Source organism: Danio rerio, chromosome 20 (assembly GCF_049306965.1).
Source record: "Danio rerio strain Tuebingen ecotype United States chromosome 20, GRCz12tu, whole genome shotgun sequence".
Lineage (NCBI taxonomy): Eukaryota > Metazoa > Chordata > Actinopteri > Cypriniformes > Danionidae > Danio > Danio rerio.
In genome coordinates this window covers 50,232,451-50,254,124 of record NC_133195.1, presented here as the reverse complement: position 1 = coordinate 50,254,124, position 21,674 = coordinate 50,232,451, and the positions used below count along the sequence as shown (strand labels likewise).

General features: G+C 41.4%; 1 protein-coding gene across 11 annotated transcripts in view; it reads right to left on the bottom strand.

Annotated features, from left to right (window-relative positions):
- The window catches only part of lpin1b (lipin 1b), a 71,518-nt gene that overhangs the window by 38,441 nt on the left and 11,403 nt on the right, over positions 1-21,674 (bottom strand). For 6 of the 11 annotated variants that reach the window (XR_012396088.1, XR_012396090.1, XR_012396089.1 and 3 more), the window contains exons 1-6: positions 21,253-21,592; positions 15,942-16,142; positions 15,767-15,862; positions 8,716-8,930; positions 6,274-6,360; positions 670-784 (exon numbers count right to left, since the gene is read on the bottom strand). Coding sequence is in view for 3 of the 11 variants with exons in the window: in XM_005160871.6 (XP_005160928.2) it covers positions 670-784; positions 6,274-6,360; positions 8,716-8,930; positions 15,767-15,862; positions 15,942-16,133 (705 nt within the window). In the remaining 8 variants the exon portion in view is untranslated. Of the gene's footprint in view, positions 1-669; positions 785-6,273; positions 6,361-8,715; positions 8,931-15,766; positions 15,863-15,941; positions 16,143-21,252; positions 21,593-21,674 lie in introns of those variants that run through there. The other 5 variants (XR_012396086.1, XR_012396087.1, XM_021468702.3 and 2 more) reach the window with 2 other exon arrangements.

Sequence of the window (21,674 nt, the reverse complement as noted above, 5' to 3'; positions counted from 1 at the left end):
TTAAAACCCGCTTTAGGTTCGATCATTTCCAGCTCTTTTTCTTCCCCGCTACTAGCAGCGCCCTCCATTTCCGCATTACTGGATCTGTAGTGACAACAGACCGCAAAGGATGATGGCCACGCCTAGGCTGATGGAAATTGTAGTTCCCGCTACCTCCCGTCCGCTTCATTTGCCTAAGCAAACTTTTCTCAGAAATATAGTTTTGTTGAGTCATGCGCCTACGGTAATATTGAAAAAAAAATTCTATTGCGGTATGACGGTATTTACAATATTGTTACATCCCTACCAATAATGCATTAATGCATTGTAGTCGTAATCTGATTACAAGTCGTAATTGTTTCATTAAATAGAGTTAATAACTAATAAAATTCAGTAGTTTTTTTTATCTAACATTAACTTAGTAATTTGGTAAATTTAGTAAATTTAGTAGAAAATCAGTTTTTTTTCTCACTTTTGATTTTAATCCATTAACTAACATTTACTAATAAGACTTTAATGTTAAGTGCTACTGTAAAATCGCACATACTTCATAAACCTTTTTCCTCATTATACCTGTTAAAGTAACCTTTTTTTGTAGCTTAGGTCAATGTTGGGATAATACAATAAACCCTGGTAAACGCTTCAGCAATTGATCGCAACGAGAAAATTGGCTTTTAGCATAATTCTGACCTTGGCGGTTTGTGGTAATTCCCCCCAGGACCACGACATGGCTGAATCCTCCTGGTGTTTTTTACACAGCAGCTCAGAGTCACTCTTAGGGCTGCAGGGACGAGACGCATTAAGACTGGAGAGAAAAAGAGACGACAGTCAAAACACTACTTACTGAACAAACAGGATTTACGCATACATTTCACATGCAAATAGTCCCATTGGGTAGGTGACACTTTATTTTATTATTGGTTTGGTACTATTTTCATAGGTAAGCTTTACATTTCAAATCTCTTAGTGCAGACCTTTAAACTGATCACACTTGTAATAATGTGATCCGATCAGAAAATACGTGTGAAGTAAGCAAGTGTAAACAGCCCCTATGGGTTTGTGTTAGAATCAAGAGTGCTTTTCACATTTTTATTGCCTTCAAAACAACACTTAAAGGGGACCTATTATGCCTCTTTCTACAGGATGTAAAATAAGATGTCCCTAAAGCGTGTATGTGAAGTTTCAGCTCAAAATACCACACAAATAATAGTTTATAACTCTTTGAAACTCACCCTTTTAGGCTTTGATCCTAATTGTGCTGTTTTGGTGACTGTCTCTTCAAATGAGGTTGTGTTCTTTTTAGAAGAGGGCAGAACCAGAAATGCCTGTGTGTCAGCATAGTGGCAGATTCAAGACTGACATCCTATGTCAGTGGTTCTCAAAGTGGGGGTCGGGACCCCCTGGGTGTCAGGGTTCTGCCACTTTGGTCTTGTAAATTCTTGTTTTGGTGGCAGAGCTCTGACACTCCTCCATGTCTGGTTCTGTCTCTGTGTACGCGCGCGCGCCGTCGTGGGTGTACGCAGAGTGTGCGCGCTGCCACTTGATGTGTGCGCGCACGCTCTGCGTCCCTCAGACGCGCGCGCTCTTGTACTAGTGTTTGTGTTTGTTCTGTCAGCAGCGCGCTGCTTTATTCTCGGCGCCTCCGTCTAGTTGGTTTCAGTTTTGGTTGGCGCTGAGATGAAGCATGCGCGTTGCTTATGTGTGAGCGCACGGTAAGGTGTTTATCTATCGTGTGCTCGTGTCTTGCGTCTCTTGTCAAAGCACGTGGCTTGGTGTTTACATTGTGGTCACGTGCTTTTGTCGTGTGTTTCAGTGTTGTTTGTTGTCATGAACATGCGGTTAATGAGTTCTCTCATTGGCTGCATGTTCTTGTCCTGTTAAGTGAGCGCATGGCTTGTGTGTCTCTCTGTGTCATGCGCTCTCCCGTCTATTGTCTTGTCCCACCCTCCTTGTTAACCCATTATTAGTTAATTGTGTTCACCTGTTTGTGTGTTAATTTTCTACAGTTTATATACCCCTCACATTTGCTGTCCTGTGCCAGTTCGTCATCACATGTTGTTGTTTAAAACCTTGTCTTGTCTTGTCTTGTCATGTTTCCAGTTATCATCGTTGCCAGCCTGCCCAGTCCTGTTTGTATGTATTTGTTTTGTTAATGTTTTCCCCCTCGGGGTAGTTTATTTTGCATTTTATTTTATTTTTATTATTTAATAAATTCCCATTTATTCTGCACTTGAGTCCTCGCTCCTTTTTCCCCATTTCCCCTCACCAACCCTGACAGAACGAACTGGCCAAATTAGAGGACTCAGCGGAAATGGGACTATTTCTGCGCCCAGCTTGCTCCCAGCATGAAGGACCCATCGACCAACCCCCAGCCAGAGGACTGTCTCACAGGCAGAACCATCGCCCCTTTGGCATCTACGCCGAGGATCTTCTCGAGGCAGTCCGGGGGCTTGGGTTCAGTGAGACCACCCTCATCCACATCTTTCTGGCTGGATTGGATGAGCCATTCGATTGGGAGGAGCTGGGTGATATCGGGACATGGACATATTGGGAGGTGGTGGACTATTCCTGTCTGAGGATGGAGAGGGAGATCCTGGAGGGGGAATGGACCCCTCTCACCACCACCACCAGCACCATCTCCCAGTCCATGTCCTCCCCCCAAGGGTTAACCCGCACCCAAAAGCAGAGGCGGAAGAGAAAGGCCTCTTCTGCGAGGGTTGCTCCAGCCCCTGAGCGCCCTCCAGTGTCGGCTCCAGCCCCTGAGCGCCCTCCAGTGTCGGCTCCAGCCCCTGAGCGCCCTCCAGTGTCGGCTCCAGCCCCTGAGCGCCCTCCAGTGTCGGCTCCAGCCCCTGAGCGCCCTCCAGTGTCGGCTCCAGCCCCTGAGCGCCCTCCAGTGTCGGCTCCAGCCCCTGAGCGCCCTCCAGTGTCGGCTCCAGCCCGTGAGCGCCCTCCAGTGTCGGCTCCAGCCCCTGAGCGCCCTCCAGTGTCGGCTCCAGCCCCTGAGCGCCCTCCAGTGTCGGCTCCAGCCCCTGAGCGCCCTCCAGTGTCGGCTCCAGCCCCTGAGCACCGCTCAGTGCCGGTCCCAGTCCGGCTCCTTGCCCTGCCGGCACCACCCAGACGTCTTTCCCTGCCGGCCCCAGCCGGGCTCCTTTCCCTGCCGGCACCACCCAGACGTCTTTCCCTGCCGGCACCACCCAGACGTCTAGCCCTGCCGGCACCACCCAGACGTCTAGCCCTGCCGGCCCCACCCCGGCTCCTTTCCCTGCCGGCACCTACCAGACGTTTAACCCTGCCGGCCCCAGCCCGGCTCCTTGCCCTGCCGGCACCTACCAGACGTTTAGCCCTGCCGACCCCAGCCCGGCTCCTTGCCCTGCCGGCACCTACCAGACGTTTAGCCCTGCCGGCCCCAGCCCGGCTCCTTGCCCTGCCGGCACCTACCAGACGTTTAGCCCTGCCGGCCCCAGCCCGGCTCCTTGCCCTGCCGGCACCACCCAGACGTCTTGCCCAGCCGGCCCCAGCCCGGCTCCTTGCCCTGCCGGCACCACCCAGACGTCTTTCCCTACCGGCACCACCCAGACGTCTAGCCCTGCCGGCCCCAGCCCGGCTCCTTTCCCTGCTGGCACCTACCAGACGTTTAGCCCTGCCGGCCCCAGCCCTGCTTTTTGCCCTGCCGGCCCCAGCCCGGCTCCTTGCCCTGCCGGCACCACCCAGACGTCTTTCCCTGCCGGCACCACCCAGACGTCTAGCCCTGCCGGCCCCAGCCCGGCTCCTTTCCCTGCTGGCACCTACCAGACGTCTAGCCCTGCCGGTCCCAGCCCGGCTCCTTGCCCTGCCGGCCCCCCACAGACCTCTGGTCTTGTTTCCCCTCATAGACACTCCCTGGGTCGTCCCTCCTGCCCCTCCCTGGTGTTCCTTTCCTCCACCCTGGACGGACCCTCCGGCTCCACCCTGGTTCCCTGCTAGGGCTCTCGACCCGCTGGACCCACCCTGGACAGTTCCTCCGGTCCCACCCTGGACTGATCCTCCCTTGTCTTGCCCTCCCATCCCTCCCTTGTTTGTCGTTTTGGGTCTGGCTTGGCTTCCCTCCCTCCCCCCCTTCATGTCGTCTTGCCTGTTCACCTCCCTGTCTTGTGTCTGTTGATGTTGCCTGTTTTGTTGTCTTGTAGTGTGTCTTGTCTGTCTTGTACCTTGTTGGATGTTCCCTTTAGGGACGCCAGGTGGCGTCCCTTTTGGGGGGGGCTAGTGTCAGGGTTCTGCCACTTTGGTCTTGTAAATTCTTGTTTTGGTGGCAGAGCTCTGACACTCCTCCATGTCTGGTTCTGTCTCTGTGTACGCGCGCGCGCCGTCGTGGGTGTACGCAGAGTGTGCGCGCTGCCACTTGATGTGTGCGCGCACGCTCTGCGTCCCTCAGACGCGCGCGCTCTTGTACTAGTGTTTGTGTTTGTTCTGTCAGCAGCGCGCTGCTTTATTCTCGGCGCCTCCGTCTAGTTGGTTTCAGTTTTGGTTGGCGCTGAGATGAAGCATGCGCGTTGCTTATGTGTGAGCGCACGGTAAGGTGTTTATCTATCGTGTGCTCGTGTCTTGCGTCTCTTGTCAAAGCACGTGGCTTGGTGTTTACATTGTGGTCACGTGCTTTTGTCGTGTGTTTCAGTGTTGTTTGTTGTCATGAACATGCGGTTAATGAGTTCTCTCATTGGCTGCATGTTCTTGTCCTGTTAAGTGAGCGCATGGCTTGTGTGTCTCTCTGTGTCATGCGCTCTCCCGTCTATTGTCTTGTCCCACCCTCCTTGTTAACCCATTATTAGTTAATTGTGTTCACCTGTTTGTGTGTTAATTTTCTACAGTTTATATACCCCTCACATTTGCTGTCCTGTGCCAGTTCGTCATCACATGTTGTTGTTTAAACCCTTGTCTTGTCTTGTCTTGTCATGTTTCCAGTTATCATCGTTGCCAGCCTGCCCAGTCCTGTTTGTATGTATTTGTTTTGTTAATGTTTTCCCCCCTCGGGGTAGTTTATTTTGCATTTTATTTTATTTTTATTATTTAATAAATTCCCATTTATTCTGCACTTGAGTCCTCGCTCCTTTTTCCCCATTTCCCCTCACCAACCCTGACACTGGGGGGTCGCGGGACAATGAGAGGGGGTCGCTTGGTGATTTACAAAAATCTAATAAATTTGAATAAACTTTTATGATTACCATTGTTAATCCATAACCTACAGAAGATAAAAAATAGTTACATAAAAAATACAGTATCCAAACAAAAAGCCATCAGCCTTTGGTTTGTTGTTGTTGTTGTTGTTTTTTACATTGGTTGCAACATTAGATTAATGACAAAGCAATAGCGTCAGTGCACCAGATTTTACAGCACTAGCTAAACTTTCTGACACCGTTACAGCACTCACGTACATTTAAAATACAAACAGGACACTAAACATGGAGTATGATGTGTAAGTGGCAGTCTCCAAAATTAAACCAAGAAAAGACTTGGGATGCAACTTAAATATTGTGCCCACCAGTCTAATTAGATGAGGTTAATATAAAATAATAATAATAAAAATGATATGGGACTGTTGCACTTTTTTGTGTTGTCAATATGCTTGTGTTTATATAGGCTGATTGGTTTGTGTGAGTGTTGTGTGCAACGTTTGTATGATTATAACCACTTATGAAAATAGTGGGGGTCGCGAGTCATTGGCATTGTTATTTTGGGGGTCCCGGGCTGAAAAGTTTGAGAACCCCTGTCCTATGTTAATGAACGTCACTAGTCGGGAGGGGCTTTTCTCCTCTAATGACACGAACAAAGGGAGAATGTCAATCAAAGTGTTTCTACAGACTGTTTTTATCAAGTTTGATTATAAACAATTAAATAAAAACATTTTTACCATTAGAAGCTGAAACTGTTGCCACACATCTGTGTTTAAACCTCTTATAAAAGTGATTTTTGGATTAAAGGTCCCCTTTAAGATTTCAGAAGGCAAAGTTTAAGTCCTGGCTGAAACATTTAACAACATGTCTAGTAATGTATAAGAATTAGGTCAGTAGGCTGAGAATGTAGCTGGTTGTTTGAACAAATGTTATCGGGTCAAATGCATTACCTCTGTATGCGGTTGAAAATAGACACGCTTAAAACGTTTCATTGTTTTGTTTTTTTACATCTATGTATTGTCACCCAAAAATGTGAAAAAAATGAATTTTAATTCCAGAAAAGCATAAAGAAACAATAGAGAAAGCAGTAAAAAGATTATTTGAAACTATTCTATACTGAAAGTGAATGTGTGTATTTGTACTTTACCTGTGAACAGGGCTCCAGTCTCCATCTGAGTGTGCATAACTTGTATTTGGTTTGTTTCCAGTGGATGATCCTCCACTCGACAGGTCTCTAAACACAAAAAATATCCAGTGTAAAGCAATATAGTCTAAAAATGTAATAAACACTTTAAATGAACATTTTATTTCTGCTGCTTAAAGGAATAGTTCACACAAAAATGTAAATTCTGTCATCAATTAATCCCCCTTTCACTTGTGCCAAACCTGTTAGCGTTTCTTTCTTCTGTTGAACTCAAAAGAAGATTTTGAAGAATGTTGGAAACCGGCAGCCAATGACGTCCAGAGTACACAGTATATCTGTGTTTCTACAACAGATGTCAGTGGAAGCCATTTCCTACATTCCTCAATGTCTTTTTTAGCATTCAACAAAAGAAAACTAATTTATGTTAGTTAAATTATATAAGTTAGTTATAGTTAATTTATTATATATTAGTTAATATATATTAATTTAAACAAATGTGTATATATATATATATATATATATATATATATATATATATATATATATATATATATATATATATATATATATATATATATATATATATAAAGTTTGATGTGAGCATTTTTGTGTGGAGTTTGCATGTTCCACCCGTGTTGGTGTGGGTTTCCTCTGGGTGCTCCAGTTTCCCGTGCAGTCTAAAGACATGCGGTATAGGTAAATTGGGTAAACAAAATTGGCTGTAGTGTATGAGTGTGAATGTGAGAGTGTATGGGTGTTTCCCAGTACTGGCTTGCAGCTGAAAGGTCATCTGCTGCGTAAAACATATGTTGGAATAGTTGGCGGTTCATTCCGCTGTGGCGAACACTGATAAATAAGGGACTATGTAATAATGGGACTAAGCCGAGTAAACGGTGTGTAAAAATTATTTTTACGTTTTTTGGATGAACTGTCCTTTTAATATTTTTCTGCAAATCATTTTTCAAAGTAAAAAAACTGTATTTATTTTGAAATTTGAATATAATCTTTTGGGGACATTTTGAATGTTTTTGTTGTTACATTTAAGCAGTTTAATATGTCTTTGCCGAATATCTGTTTGTAATGAAGTTCACAGCCCTTTGGCTGCCGGGAAGAAGGAGGCGGAGAACTGACGTAGTTTTTAAATATTTATTTATAATATGAACGGCAGTCTCCGTCTAAACCAAAACAAACGGACGGCAGCTCCTCAATGAGACTGCCGTCAAACTGAAAACAAAAGTAAAACAATATGTCCGGGCCCGGTTCTCTCTCGGCTTCCTCTGCCATCGTTCCTCCTCTTTATAGTCCAGAGCTTCTTCCGTGGGATCCGAGGCCGGTGCGCAGCACAGGTGCATCCACTTACGCGGCGGCCTCATTCCGTTCCCACGGCTCTCGGCCACGCCCCCTCGCCACACTGTTTTAATTTTTTTATTTAACTATTTTTTATTTTACTGTTGTGTATCATGCTTACCACAAAAACATTAAGTACCACAAATGTTTCCATCACTGATAAAAACTGAAATACATTATCAAATATTGCATCGGAAATATATTATAACTCAGCACGAAATCAGCATTTTAGAGCTTTACCATCAGAATTTAAAAAAAAATCTGTTTAAGAGAATAAATATATTTTAAAAGCAAATTATATTAGAAAACATTTATTGATTTATTTATTTATTTCATAATATCACTGTATAAGCACATTAATTCAGCCTTGGTGAAACTTTACTTAACTTTGTTATACATCAAATATATCTATTTTGATATTTTTGCATTCTCTATTTAACATCTTAAGGTCTTGTGAAATTATTTTAAATATGCATTTTTTTATTTGATGTTTGACGTAATCTTAACTAAAACATGAAGAGAGGGCAGGAAATAGAGTAGCTCCTTTTAAAAAGAAGCCAATAGCATTATTTCATAGCTCAGTGAGTGGTTGAACTCTAGTGCATCAAATGAAAAGTAAAAAAAAAGTCTTGAAGGGGCGGGGCATGTCAGATACTAGAGAGCATTTGATTGGTTATGATTTAATGTGAAACTGTATTATGAGGTGACGTGAATAAAACCGCTGATCCATTTAGGCCAGGGGTCACCAATCCTGGTCCTGGAGGGCCGGTGTCCCTGCAGGGTTTAGCTCCAACTTGGATGTTTCAAATACACCTAGTAAGACCTTGATTAGCTTGTTCAGGTGTGTTTAATTAGGGTTGGAGCTAAAATCTGCAGGACACCGGCACTCCAGGAACAAGTTTGGTGACCAGTGATTTAGGCGGACAAGACAAACTGCAGGCTTTGGATGTTTATATCTTGTTTACATCTACTAAACGCAAATTTAGTCACTGTTTTGGAGCACACTAGATTACAGATCACCTTAAAACTAAAAATACTCATACTAGCATCTAAAAAACTTTGTTTTAATTTACAGGACCTTGAAAATGGCCAGCTGACCTGTTCTGATCGGATTGCTCGCTGCTGTTGATGTCCATGTTGAACAGCTCCTCATCCGAGAACTCCACGCTCTCCTCTCTTTTCACACCCTCCATTCTGCACTTCTTCCTCCTCTTCCTCCTCTTCTTCATTAGGCTATTCTCATTGCTTGATCCCATCATAACCCCTCCATCGGACGGAATGGGAGATGTTGCCAGGTAAGGCGGAATTACTTCCTGTGGGAAAAAAATATTATAAAATACAAAGGTGTTCTAGGCGACATGGGGGCGCAGTGGTTAGTCAAACAACAAGAAAGTCACTGGTTTGAGTCCAGGCTGGGCCAGTTGGCATTTCTGTGTGAAGTTTGCATGTTCTCCCCGTGTTGGTGTGGGTTTCCTCCGGGTGCTCTGGTAACGTTTCCTCCACAGTCCAAAGACATGCACTGCATTCGTCGGTGAATTGATGAAGCTAAATGGGCTGTAGTGAATGAGTGTGTGGGTGTTTTCCAGTACTGGGTTGCAGCTGGAATGGCATCTGCTGTGTAAAACATATGCTGGATAGGTTGGCGGTTCATTCCACTGTGGTGACCCCTGATGAATAAAGGAACTAAGCTGAGGGAAAATGAATGACAAAAGTGTTCTGTAAATTGAGGAAAGCAGCATGAATAGTGTGAAGTAAGTGTGTGTTTTGAGTTTGTGCAACATTACTTTGAAATTATAATGTGAGTGTAATAGTATACAATGCCATATCAAAACAAAATCATGAAATAATGAAAATAAGACTCTGAGGGTATATAAAGAGGATGTCTGCTCAGCTGATCTCAACAAACCACAAAGTCTGAGTCTCATAAACTTCTCATTTCTATTCAATGCTAAAACTGTCTAACATTCACTGTGGTCTTGAAGGGATAGTTCACCCAAAAATGTCAATTAACTCACTGTTTACTCTTCCCTCAAGTGGTTTGAAATCCAAAAATTGTTTATTTCTTCTGTTGAACACTAAAGAAGTATTTTTGAAGAAAGCTGAAAACATGTAACCACTGATTTCCTTAGCAGGAAAGATAAATACATAGAATACTATGGAAGCCAGGGGCGGACTGGCCATCTGGCAATTCTGGCAAATGCCAGAAAGGCCGGACCATTCTTTAAATGTGGGCCGGTCAGGTTTTTTTTTAATATGCATTGTTTTTACATGCAGGCAGCTTTTATCTCTTGCAAGATGTGAAATTATAATGATGATGATGATAGTAATAATAATAATAAATGTTGTAAATAATAAATGGGTGGCTGGTTTCGATGGGCCGCCCTGATCCAACTCAATCAAAATCTGGCAAGAACGTCAAATAAACAGCAAGTGCAACACAAGATCATTTTTTCAGAAATGGACCGTAAAAAAAGTAAAGGCGGTGCCGAAAGTATCAGAGATAGCAAAAAGAGGGCCCTAAAATCATTCATTTATTAATTTTCTTGTCGGCTAATTCCCTTTATTAATCCGGGTTGCCACAGCGGAATGAACCGCCAACTTATCCAGCAAGTTTTTACGTAGCGGATGCCCTTCCAGCCACAACCCATCTCTGGAAAACATCCACACACACATTCACACACACACTCATACACTACGGACAATTTAGCCTACCCAATTCACCTGTACCGCATGTCTTTGGACTGTGGGGGAAACCGGAGCACCCGGAGGAAACCCATGCGAAGGCAGGGAGAACATGCAAACTCCACACAGAAACGATAACTGAGCTGAGGTTCAAACCAGCGACCCAGCGACCTTCTTGCTGTGAGGCGACAGCACTACCTACTGCGCCACTGCCTCGCCTGGCCCTAAAATCAGATGCTGCCAAATGCATAAAACTAACAGAAATATTCTCGAAAGGTTTAAATTCGGCTGCTGCATCGTAGGACAATAGTGCGGTAGAGGAGATAACAGAAAATATACTTCTAAGTCATTATACTAAAATATACTAAGTAATTATCATGCCATTCCTCTGACAGTAACCTACACTGTGTTTAACAGTTGTAAGCAGAACTCCCGTACATTTTAAAATGTCTTTATCAGCAGATAATGTGGGATTTAGGCTATTTAGACTGCTGTATGCTACCAGCAAGAACCTAAGGCTATAGCCATAGTACTGTAGGCATTTGTAGTGAACTCTGAATAGCTAGTCTTTAAAGTAAAACATTAAATACATGCATAGGTTACAGTCCGCAATTAATCCTCTCATTGTCAGAGACAAACAATGCAATCAATCCAGAATTCCTTTGATTCTTTATTCTTCCCACAAAGTGTCTAACAAGTACTGAGCATGCAAGTGCTAACAATCACTTTGGGGATCCATGTGGGTTGGTGTGTGTGTGTGGTCTACAACAAATTCATTCATTCATTTTATAATAAATAAAGGGCTTAGTCCCTTTATTAATCCGGGTTACCACAGCGGAATGAACTGCCAACTTATCCAGCAAGTTTTTACGTAGCGCATGCCCTTCCAGCTGCAACCCATCTCTGGGAAACATCCACACACACATTCACACACACACTCATACACTACTGACAATTTAGCCTACCCAATTCACCTGTACCGCATGTCTTTGGACTGTGGGGGAAACCGAAGCACCCGGAGGAAACCCACGCCAAGGCAGGGAGAACATGCAAACTCCACACAGAAACGTCAACTGAGCCGAGATACTAAAACACTTCCATGTACGATCAACATGAGATCACTGGCTGATTGGCAGAAATAAAAGCTTGTCAGCCTTTTTAACACTGTGGCTCTAATTAAGGATAAATAACCAATATGATAGGAGTAACCTGTGAATGTGTATCACACACACACATACACACCTTTACACACAAACGGAGATATAGCACTAGCAACACTGAAGCATACTTTAATTCACAGATAACTACATATCATAAAGAATTAACAAATGTACTAATCTACACAAATATTGCTGCTTTTTTGCTATATATTCTATTCCTTTTTGTGCTACTGCTATTAACCGTAATTATGAGCTGTAAGTTATGTCATAATTATTCATATTTATGCATTAGGTCACCTATAATTGTTTCATAAGCACATATTTATTCAAAACAAGAATGAAGCAAAGCCTAGCATAAGCAGTGATCCAAGTTGTAGTGCTGCATGTCTATTTGTGCATAATTGTGTGTGTGTGTGTGTGTGTGTGTGTGTGTGTGTGTGTGTGTGTTCACAGGTTACTCTAGAGGTGCTTAACCCTGTTCCTGGAGATCTACCTTCCTGCAGATTTTAGCTGCAACCTATATCAAACACACCTGCCTGTAATTATCAAGTGCTGTTCATTTCCTAATTAATTGGTTCATGTGTGTTTGATTAGGGTTGGGGTTAAACTCTGCTGGCAGGTAGATCTCCAGGAACAGGGTTGAGCACACCTGGGTTACTCCTATTATAAGTAATAACAGAAAAATGGCATAAACAGACAGCAGACGGACTCTACAAGAATCACAGATTATTTTGCCGGCTATTGGCAGAAATAAAAGCTGGTAGCTAGCTTTTAGCAACTCTGCAACTCTCACATGGTCGCCCACTGAAGCTAAGGAGGGCTGTGCCCGGTCAGGACCTGGATGGGAGACCACATGGGAGAGCTAGGTTGTTTTTCAAAGTCTAAGGGTGCTTTCACACCTGTGAATCGATTCAGTTGTTCCGAAACAGAGATTAAAATTGTTACATTGTTGCTCTTTGCTCTTGGAGCGGTTCGCTTTCACACTGCAAAGTTTCTAATCGGACCAAAAGAGCTAAAACAAGTCACGTGCAAGTAAACTCTCCTCACATTGGTCAGAGTGTAAGGGTTTATTTTGCAGCGTCCCGCTCAGCTGTCAGGAGAGGTGGTGGTTTGGTGGTGATTGACAGGGTGCGCGCGCGTGACGTGTCTGAGGAGAGACATGGTGGGGAGGGGTGAGAAGGGTGCGCAACGATGCCTATTTGAGGACCGGGAGGGAGACGCGAGATTACCGGGAGATCATCACTCGTTTGCGGGCATCCGGAGACTCGCGAAACTTCCCGCCCTACTCATAATTCTCTCTTCATATAGCCGTAAGCCTATTACATATCCATAAAACACTGTGATATAACCGCGCTCGGATTGTTTGCTTTCTCACTGCAATCGAACCGCTCCAGGGTTCGTTTTAATCGAGCTGAGACCACCTCATTCAAGCGATCTCGGAGCGATTACTTTGGCGCGGAACAGAGCGCGATTGCCCTGTTCACATTTGCCAATCGAACCGCGCTAACTGGGCAAACGAGATACGTTCCGAAACAAAAGTGTAGGTGTGAAAGCACCCTAAGACAGTGGGCCTCCCTCTTGACACAACTTATCCATTGGCGCCCCCTCCTCCCAAACACGCACACACACACACACACACACACACACACACACACACACACACATATATATATATACAGTATATATAAAGACACAGACAGATGTCAGACTGTTAACTCACTTTTATCATCATTTGCATGAAATTGCAATTATTTACAGAGTAATAACAAGTATTTTAATATAACGTTTTTAAAACTAGGATGATTGTTCAATATGAATAGAACAGATCCAAGAACTGTCCATCCCAGTCAAAACAGTCGAAGTTTAGCGGGTCTCATGCTGTCATTAGCCAAAATATCTTGACAAACCACACATAACGGTCGTGGTTCATCAGCTGGTCCTGTCCACGTAAATCCTAAACTCAAATAGTGATCATCATATCGTCGTCTTTTGGGTTTAAGCCCTGAACTTGAAGGCTTTGAATCGGGGGGTCTCAGAAACCGATCCATTGTATTAGCAGGCATATACCTGTATTGGCGGGCTTGCCAAACAGAAGCGAATTCACAGCTATGGCCTTCTGGGTAAAAAAGGTTTTCTTATTTTTGACGTATTATTTTTTTTAGCTTTGTTTAATTAAAATATTTTTATATTTATATATATTTTTATTATTTAATATTTTTTCCCACGCCTCCCCTGACATGCTCTGGTGCCCCCCAGGGGAGGCGCGCCTCACACTTTGAAAACCCCTGCTCTAGAATAACTGCTTTAATCTTTTCCAGAATGCAGCTCTGTTCTAGAAAACTGGATTAAGATCACAAAAGGGTCACATTAGGCTTTGAGCTTGTTTTCACACAGCACTGAACACAGTTTTCACATCCAGCTTTGAGTTTGTGTGTTCTTTGAGTTCAGCCGAGATCTGATATGCTTAGATGCTCTGCTAGTCAAATTCACAGAGCTTGTGTTTGCTGTTCTCGCTATCTGGGTTTCCATCACTCTGTGCTAATGCGCATTTTGAAGTATCACATGAGAAGCGAGTGATGGAAATGCTCAATGTTACATTTAATTCGCAAAAAAAAAAAAATCTTTATGTTCATTTGATTTGGTTTTCCAAAAAGGGTAATGCGAATAGCGGGAGATGTAAACTAGCAAACATTAGACCCATGTGACTCCATTATGCTTGCCTTGTTTACTGTTGGTTGCTAGGTTACCAATACTACAGCAGGGCTCGAAATTGCGACCATTTTGGTCGCATATGCGCCCGAAAATTAATCTATGTGACCTCATAATATATTTGGGAGCATTAGTGCGACTGCAGATAATGGTTGTAGTGCGACCTGTTTTGATTTTTTGTAAAAACGTGCTGAATCGCTCTTCCCTGCCGCTATATTGGTTCATATTAGCTGTCAATCACTCACGGTATTCCGCTGTCAGATGACAGGGAAGGAGCTTTTATGACCACGGGAAATGCAAACGGCTGAAGAGTGAAAACTTAAAGCACACAGGTTTGCAAAACCCACCTAAAGTTGAGGCGCAGATGAAAGCGATCATGACACGTCACGTGGTGAATAATGATCCGCCAGCTGAGATCAATCGAGTACGCGCTTCTTGGAGAAGGTCCCCGAATCTCCATGCGTTGCATTCACTGCGTGTTCAGCGCAAATGTCCGCTAAAAGTCAAATCTAATACTGTACATATCATCGCCAAAGAAGCTCGCCTTTCCTAAGTTTACACTGAAACTGCGGCTCATAACAAAGACCGGTATTGCGCCGATGGTTAGCGCAAGAATCCTGCTCTGCCTGCTCATTAATGGGGTCGGCTGACTCGCCTGCTTTTCCACAAACACAGAAAAATGAAGATCAGCTCAGACTGAACCTTTAAATTGACACAAACTGAAACCAAAACTTTTAAAGAGTCATAGAAGTGAGACTTTACTTACTTTCTTTTGTCTATTCTTTTTTGAGGTGTATATTATTTTTTTATTTATTTACTGATGACTGCTTTGTAGCTTTCATCATTGAATTGAATGATTTATTATAATCTTTTGTTTGTTTTGTAGCAGAAATATTATTTATTAAATTGACATGCATATATAAACAGCAGTACAAAATAAATATTTCTTACTGCAATGCTTCATTTTTGTTTGATGCAAACTATACAATTATTTTTCATAAAGTAACAGACTTTTTATAGCAGATAACCTACATTCATGCACATTCAAGGCAGTATCATAATGAGAAATGGAATTCATTGTTATGATTATTGTCATTTTTTATCATCATTAATATTCTATGGCCTAATTATTAGACATTCATTTTGGAATTATTGCACACAAATATCAATGTCTTTGCAGCATTAGTTAGATAGTTGTTTCTGGTTTTTGTCAGTCCTATTAATGTTGTTTTAAAATACAATAAATCCTTTAAAAAACAATTTGCAGCTGTGCTCATTCATTTTTGGTGGGTGCTCCTAAATTTTTTCTGGTGCTCCTAAAATTTTTTTGGTGCTCCTAAATATTTGAAGTTGGGAGCACCGGTGCTACCAAGTAAAAAAGTTAATTTCGAGCCCTGCTACAGTGAGCTCCTCTAACTCGATGGAAACACACCTAATCAGAATTAGAGATTTTTTAATTATTGAAAAGATTTGCTTCATGTAAGGATGTAAACCCCACTACTGATAGTAATAGAAGAAAATGGAGTCTAGAAAGGAAAGGGAAGTAGCATGAATATTGCTAAATGAAGAAAAAAAAATGTTTCTCTGATGTTTTGCACCTGATCATCTTCTGTCTCCTTCACGAAGAAAGCCTCTCCATTTTCGCCCAACTTCATGTGTAAATTAACAGGCTCGCCGTTAATCTCAATGTCCACCTGAATGATAAAAACATGAAGGTCAGAGCTTGTTGTGTTGTCTCTGTGACTGAAATCTGTTGTTTTTCATGACACTCACCACTTTCTCTCGTGATCTCAGGACGCCCATTTTTCCGAAGCGCACGTGAAATGGAGAGCAGACCAGCGCTCCGTCCGGCTGCCGGACAACAATGACATCGATGCAGCCGGAGAGTGTAGCAGGATTCAGACCTCTGTAGAGCTCCTTCACCTGCACGAACACCTGCCCCGCCAGCTGACCCACGTAATTCATGGTCTGAGTCTGCATGGAGACAAATGGAGAGATGCCAATTTATGAAACCTCTATATTGAGAATTATGGTCAGTATGAGCTCTATACAGCACAGTTGCTAAAGAAACACTTTTTTTTAATATGCTCGTTTTACAGCTCTCCTCTAGTTGAGTTTTACCATATTTGAATCCTTTCAGCCGCTCTCTGTGTCTTGCTTCTTCTCTGTGACCTATTATGCCCCTTTTGCAAGATGTAAAATAAGTCTCTGATGTCCTTAAAGTGTGTATGTCAAGGTTCAGCTCAAAATGCCACACAGATAATGTTTTATAACTCTCTGAAACTGACCATTTAAGGCTTTGATCTTAATTTTGCCATTTTGGTGGCTGTTGCTTTAAATCCAAATGAGATTGGGCTCTTTTTAAAAGAGGGCGGAGCTACAAATGCAAGCATAATGTCAGCATAGTGGTAGATTCAAAAACATGCTAATGAGAGAGATCATCATTATGTCAGGGTTCTGCCACTCTGGTCTTGTAAATTCTTGTTTTGGTGGCAGAGCTCTGACACTACCCATGTCTGGTCCTGTTTCTGTCTCTGTGTGCGTACGCGCGCGCCGTCGTGGGTGTACGCAGAGTGTGCGCGCTGCCGCTTGATGTGGCCGCGCACGCTCTGCGTCCCTCAGACGCGCACGCTCTTGTACTAGTGTTTGTGTTTGTTCTGTCAGCATCGCGCTGCTTTATTCTCGGCGCCTCCGTCTAGTTGGTTTCAGTTTTGGTTGGCGCTGAGATGAAGCATGCGCGTTGCTTATGTGTGAGCGCACGTTAAGGTGTTTATCTGTTGTGTCTTGCGTCTCTTGTCAAAGCACATGGCTTGGTGTTTACATTGTGGTCACGTGCTTTTGTCGTGTGCTTCAGTGTTGTGCTTGTGTTGTCATGAACATGCGGTTAATGAGTTCTCTCATTGGCTGCATGTTCTTGTCCTGTTTTATGTGAGCGCATGGCTTGTGACGTCTCTCTGTGTCATGCGCTCTCCCGTCTATTGTCTAGTCCCACCCTCCTTGTTAACTCATTATTAGTTTGTCATGTTCACCTCTGTGTCAATTTACTTTTGCTTTATAATCCCCTCATGTTTTCAGTCCTGTGCCAGTTCGTCATCGATATTACTCTGTCTTGTTGTCTCCAGTCCTGTTTTGTCCTGCCAGCCCTGTCAAGTTTGTTTTTGCTTTTTTATTCATGTTTTCCCCTTCGGGGTAGTTTTGTTGTGCCTTTTATTTTTATTTGTATTTTATAATAAATAATCCTACATTTTTCTGCAATTGGGTCTTCGCTCTTTTTTTTTCCCCCTCAGCGACAGTGACACATTAATGGGCCCCTCTGCAGGGCCGGATTAAGAAAACATTGGGCCCTGGGGCTAAAGCAAATCAAAAAATATTTAAACCTGCTTTTGTTTTAGCTAAGATAAGAAACAAATAAACCTAGAAGAAAAAATATTATAGGAAATACTGTTAAAATTCCTTGCTCTGTTAAACATCATTTGGGAAATATTTATTTTTAAAAAAAATTCTCAGGAGCGCTAATAATTTTGACTTTAACTGATAATCGTTTTAAATAATCGTGATCACAATTATGACCAAAATAATCGTGATTATGATTTTTCCAAAAATCGAGCAGCCCTAGTAGAGAGTTGCAATAGTCCAGTCTGGAGAGAACAAGAGCTTGAACAAGGAGTTGAGCTGCCTGTTCAGATAGGAAGGGTCGGACCTTTCTGATGTTGTAGAGTGCGAATCTGCAAGATCGAGCAGTTCTAGAGATGTGGTCAGAGAAGTTTAGTTGGTCATCAGTCGTTACTCCTAAGCTTTTCACCGTTTTGGATGCAGTAATGTTTGCCCCATTCATCTAGATTGTAAAGTTATGATGTAGAGTCGGGTTGGCAGAAACTTCAAGCATTTCCGTTTTCGCGAGGTTAAGCTGAAGATGATGATCTTTCATCCAGTGTGAAATGTCCGACAGGCAGGCTGAGATGCGAGCCGGAACCGAGGGATCATCAGGGTGAAAAGAGAGGTTATAGCTGGGTATCATCAGCATAGCAGTGGTAGGACAATCCATGTTTCTGGATGACTGATCCTAAAGATGTCGTGTAGATGGAGAAGAGAAGTGGCCCAAGAACAAAGAACAAGGTAAACTCTGTGCAACCCTACTTTTGGATAACTAGAGCAACCGGAGGAAACCCAAGCCAACATGGGGAGAACATGTAAACTCCAAAGAGAAATAACTGGCCAGCCAGTACTCGAACTAGCGACCTTCTTGCTGTGACACAACAGTGCTAACCACTAAGCCACTATGCTGCCCCCACTTAATTTTAGCGAATGGCAAAACACTGTAATTCATGATAGTACAGTGATGTGAAAGTGACAGTACATCAAGTACATCTTTTCTAAAAATGCTTTCCTACTTTGTTTACTCTTCTCCGGTCAATCTGATACCCTCACAAGCAGCGATGCAATATTGATCTTCTGTCAATCTGCTGAAGCTTTAATGAGTATCACAGTACAAGCAGTTCTGTCACCAGTTACTAATGTGCTTGATCAAACAGCCATGATGCATTTATTATAAACTTAGTCTGGATGAAATGAAGCATCCTCTACTGAACACCCTGACAGACCCTAGTAAACTCACAGAATCTGTTTTATAGTTACACACAGAACCTGAGTGTGCTCGTGTGAGATTATCTATGCTGCTGCTCTCTTCCTGGTGTCATATTCCACCATAAGTTAATAATGTCGGCCCCAGACGTGCTGATTGAGTTACGAGAACAGATGATTCCAGAAATATACAGAGGAGAAGCACTAAGCAGAGTCAATGCAGTAGTGAACCGTTCGAGTCCTGGGCTTGCAATTAGACACGTTATTCAAAACTGTCCTTCACATGCAAAGAGGAAACGCAAAACTGAGCGAGAGAGAGCGAAGTTATATAATCAAATATGATCATACAGCAGAATTATTCATTTATTGTTACATGTTATAATATAAATTAGAATTATGTCATTACATATATTATTATGTTATATTACTATAAATAAATGTACTAAATATTCACTACCGGTCAAAAGTTTGGGGTCAGTAGGATTGGACAATGACCACAGATTACAACCAAGAAATTTCTCAACATCACAGCACATAATGAAGATCAAAAAGAAGACATAAAAATACAAAGTAATAATAATAATAGAAGAAAACATGAATTAGGCAACGTTTATGGTGGTCTAAGGTTTTGCAAAAATGTACCTGAAATCCTGGGACCTACATATTCAAGGAAAGGAGTCTAGATCTGATAAAAAGTATCACTTTTTCCCCTTTACCAGTGGGTAAAAATATCGAATATTACTTTGTCATTCTGATACTGTCAGTGGTTTATCAGATATCAATTTGAGAAAAATATACTTAAGGGCAGCATAGGTATGAAAGTTAAACAACTTCCTGTTTCTTGAATTCTTCAAATTATTATCAGAAAGACCAAACAAAAAATGAAGAGGATCGAAGACATATCTTGTATTAAATTTAAGACTTAATCTCCTACACATCTACGTTTTTGAAAATAATGAATAGAGCACAAATCAATGATTTATTTTAACTATTTAGTCTGATATGTTTACTGTTCCAAAATAGTATGCTTCCTAAAAAAACATTATTGTGTTCAATGGGAAAATGTATTTATTTTTGTTTAGTTTTACCCAGACATTTAAAAACAAGAGCAGTAATCACAATAATTACCATGAAACCGTGGTATTTTTATTCAAGGTTATCATACTGTCACAGACTTATACTGGCCCATGCCTAATATAAATATATATATATATAGCCTCTAATGTTTAGTTATTTCATGTTAAAAGTTATGAAAATAACCTATTGTTTGCCATAAAAGTGAGATTACTGAATCAAGACATACTGTAGGAGCCTGAGAAAAAGGCTAATTTTAGAAGAAAATTTTAGATGGCACTTAGAGGTTTATATATTATATATATATATATATATATATATATATATATATATATATACAGTTGAAGTCAGAATTATTAGCCCCCTTTTTATGTATTTTTTTTTACTTTTTTAAATATTTTCCAAATGATGTTTAATAGAGCAAGGAAATTTTCATAGTATGTCTGATAATATTTTTTCTTCTGTAGAAAGTCTTGTTTGTTTTACTTCGGCTAGAACAAAAGCAGTTTTAAATGTTTTAAAATACATTTTTGGTAAAAAAAAAAAAAAATGATTAGCCCCTTTAAGCTAAACAAACTATTGTTATACAATAACTTGCCTAATTACCCTAAACTGCCTAGTTAACCTAATTAACCTAATTAAGCCTTTAAATGTCACTTTAAGCTGTATGGAAGTGTCTTGAAAAATATCTAGATAAATATTATTTATGGTCATCATAGCAAAGATAAAATAAATCAGTTATTAGAAATCAATTATTAAAACTATTATGTTTAAAAATATGTTGAAAAAAATCTTCCCTACGTTAAACAGACATTGGAGAAAATAAATAAATAGGGACTCTAATAATTCATGGGGGCTAATAATTCGGGCTTCAACTGTATATATATATATATATATATATATATATATATATATATATATATATATATATATATATATATATATATGAAATATATCTTTAATATAATATATTACATTTATAAAATAAATATTATACATATTATAATTTAGTAAATAATTTGCATAACTTTCATTTCATATTTAAATGGATACTTTATATTATAGAATGCTTACTTGTCTTATTTTATTCAATTACAATGTAAATGGTTGTAAAATGTATGTTGTAAAACATTACATAATCTCAGACTTTAAAAGCAAAATTTCTTGTAATTCAGGAAAAATATGAGCATTATTAACACTAAATGTGATAACTTAATAGCTCAGAAAGTGTTAAACAAAACATTGACTCATTAACAGTTGTTATTACATATGTATTCAGTTATAAATACGAAAACAATGCATCACTTAACAATGTCAACATCTTAAAACATCAATAGCTCACTATAATAGTTCACACATACACACACAGCTTACATACACAAAACGAAGTGACATAAGTGTTAATCAATGTATAAAGTCTCTCTCTCACCTGCTGTAGTGTAGCTCCGTTCAGCTCATCGTGTTTTCAGAGCAGTGAGGCACAGATACAGTAATATTCATATATATTCATATTCTCACGGTCATACTCGGTGTCAGTAGACCGACGTGCGTGACGTCACGTACACCGAAATATACGCTGCTAAGAAAAATCAGCCAATTGAAGAAAACGACTTGTTTCCTTCCTCTCTCCGGGTTACTTTCATTCACATTCACGCCTTTACATTGCGCTCCTGAATGGCCTCTTTAAATCCCATTACATCGCTAACAGAAAGGGAATGTGTTGAATCCTGCGGCTAACAGGACTGGACCGACCGAGAGCCAATAATAATAAGTTGTGGGCGGGCGCTGATAGTTTGTTTTATTTCGGGCTCGCGCAGGTACTGCTTTGAGTGACAGCTGTGAGGTGATCCT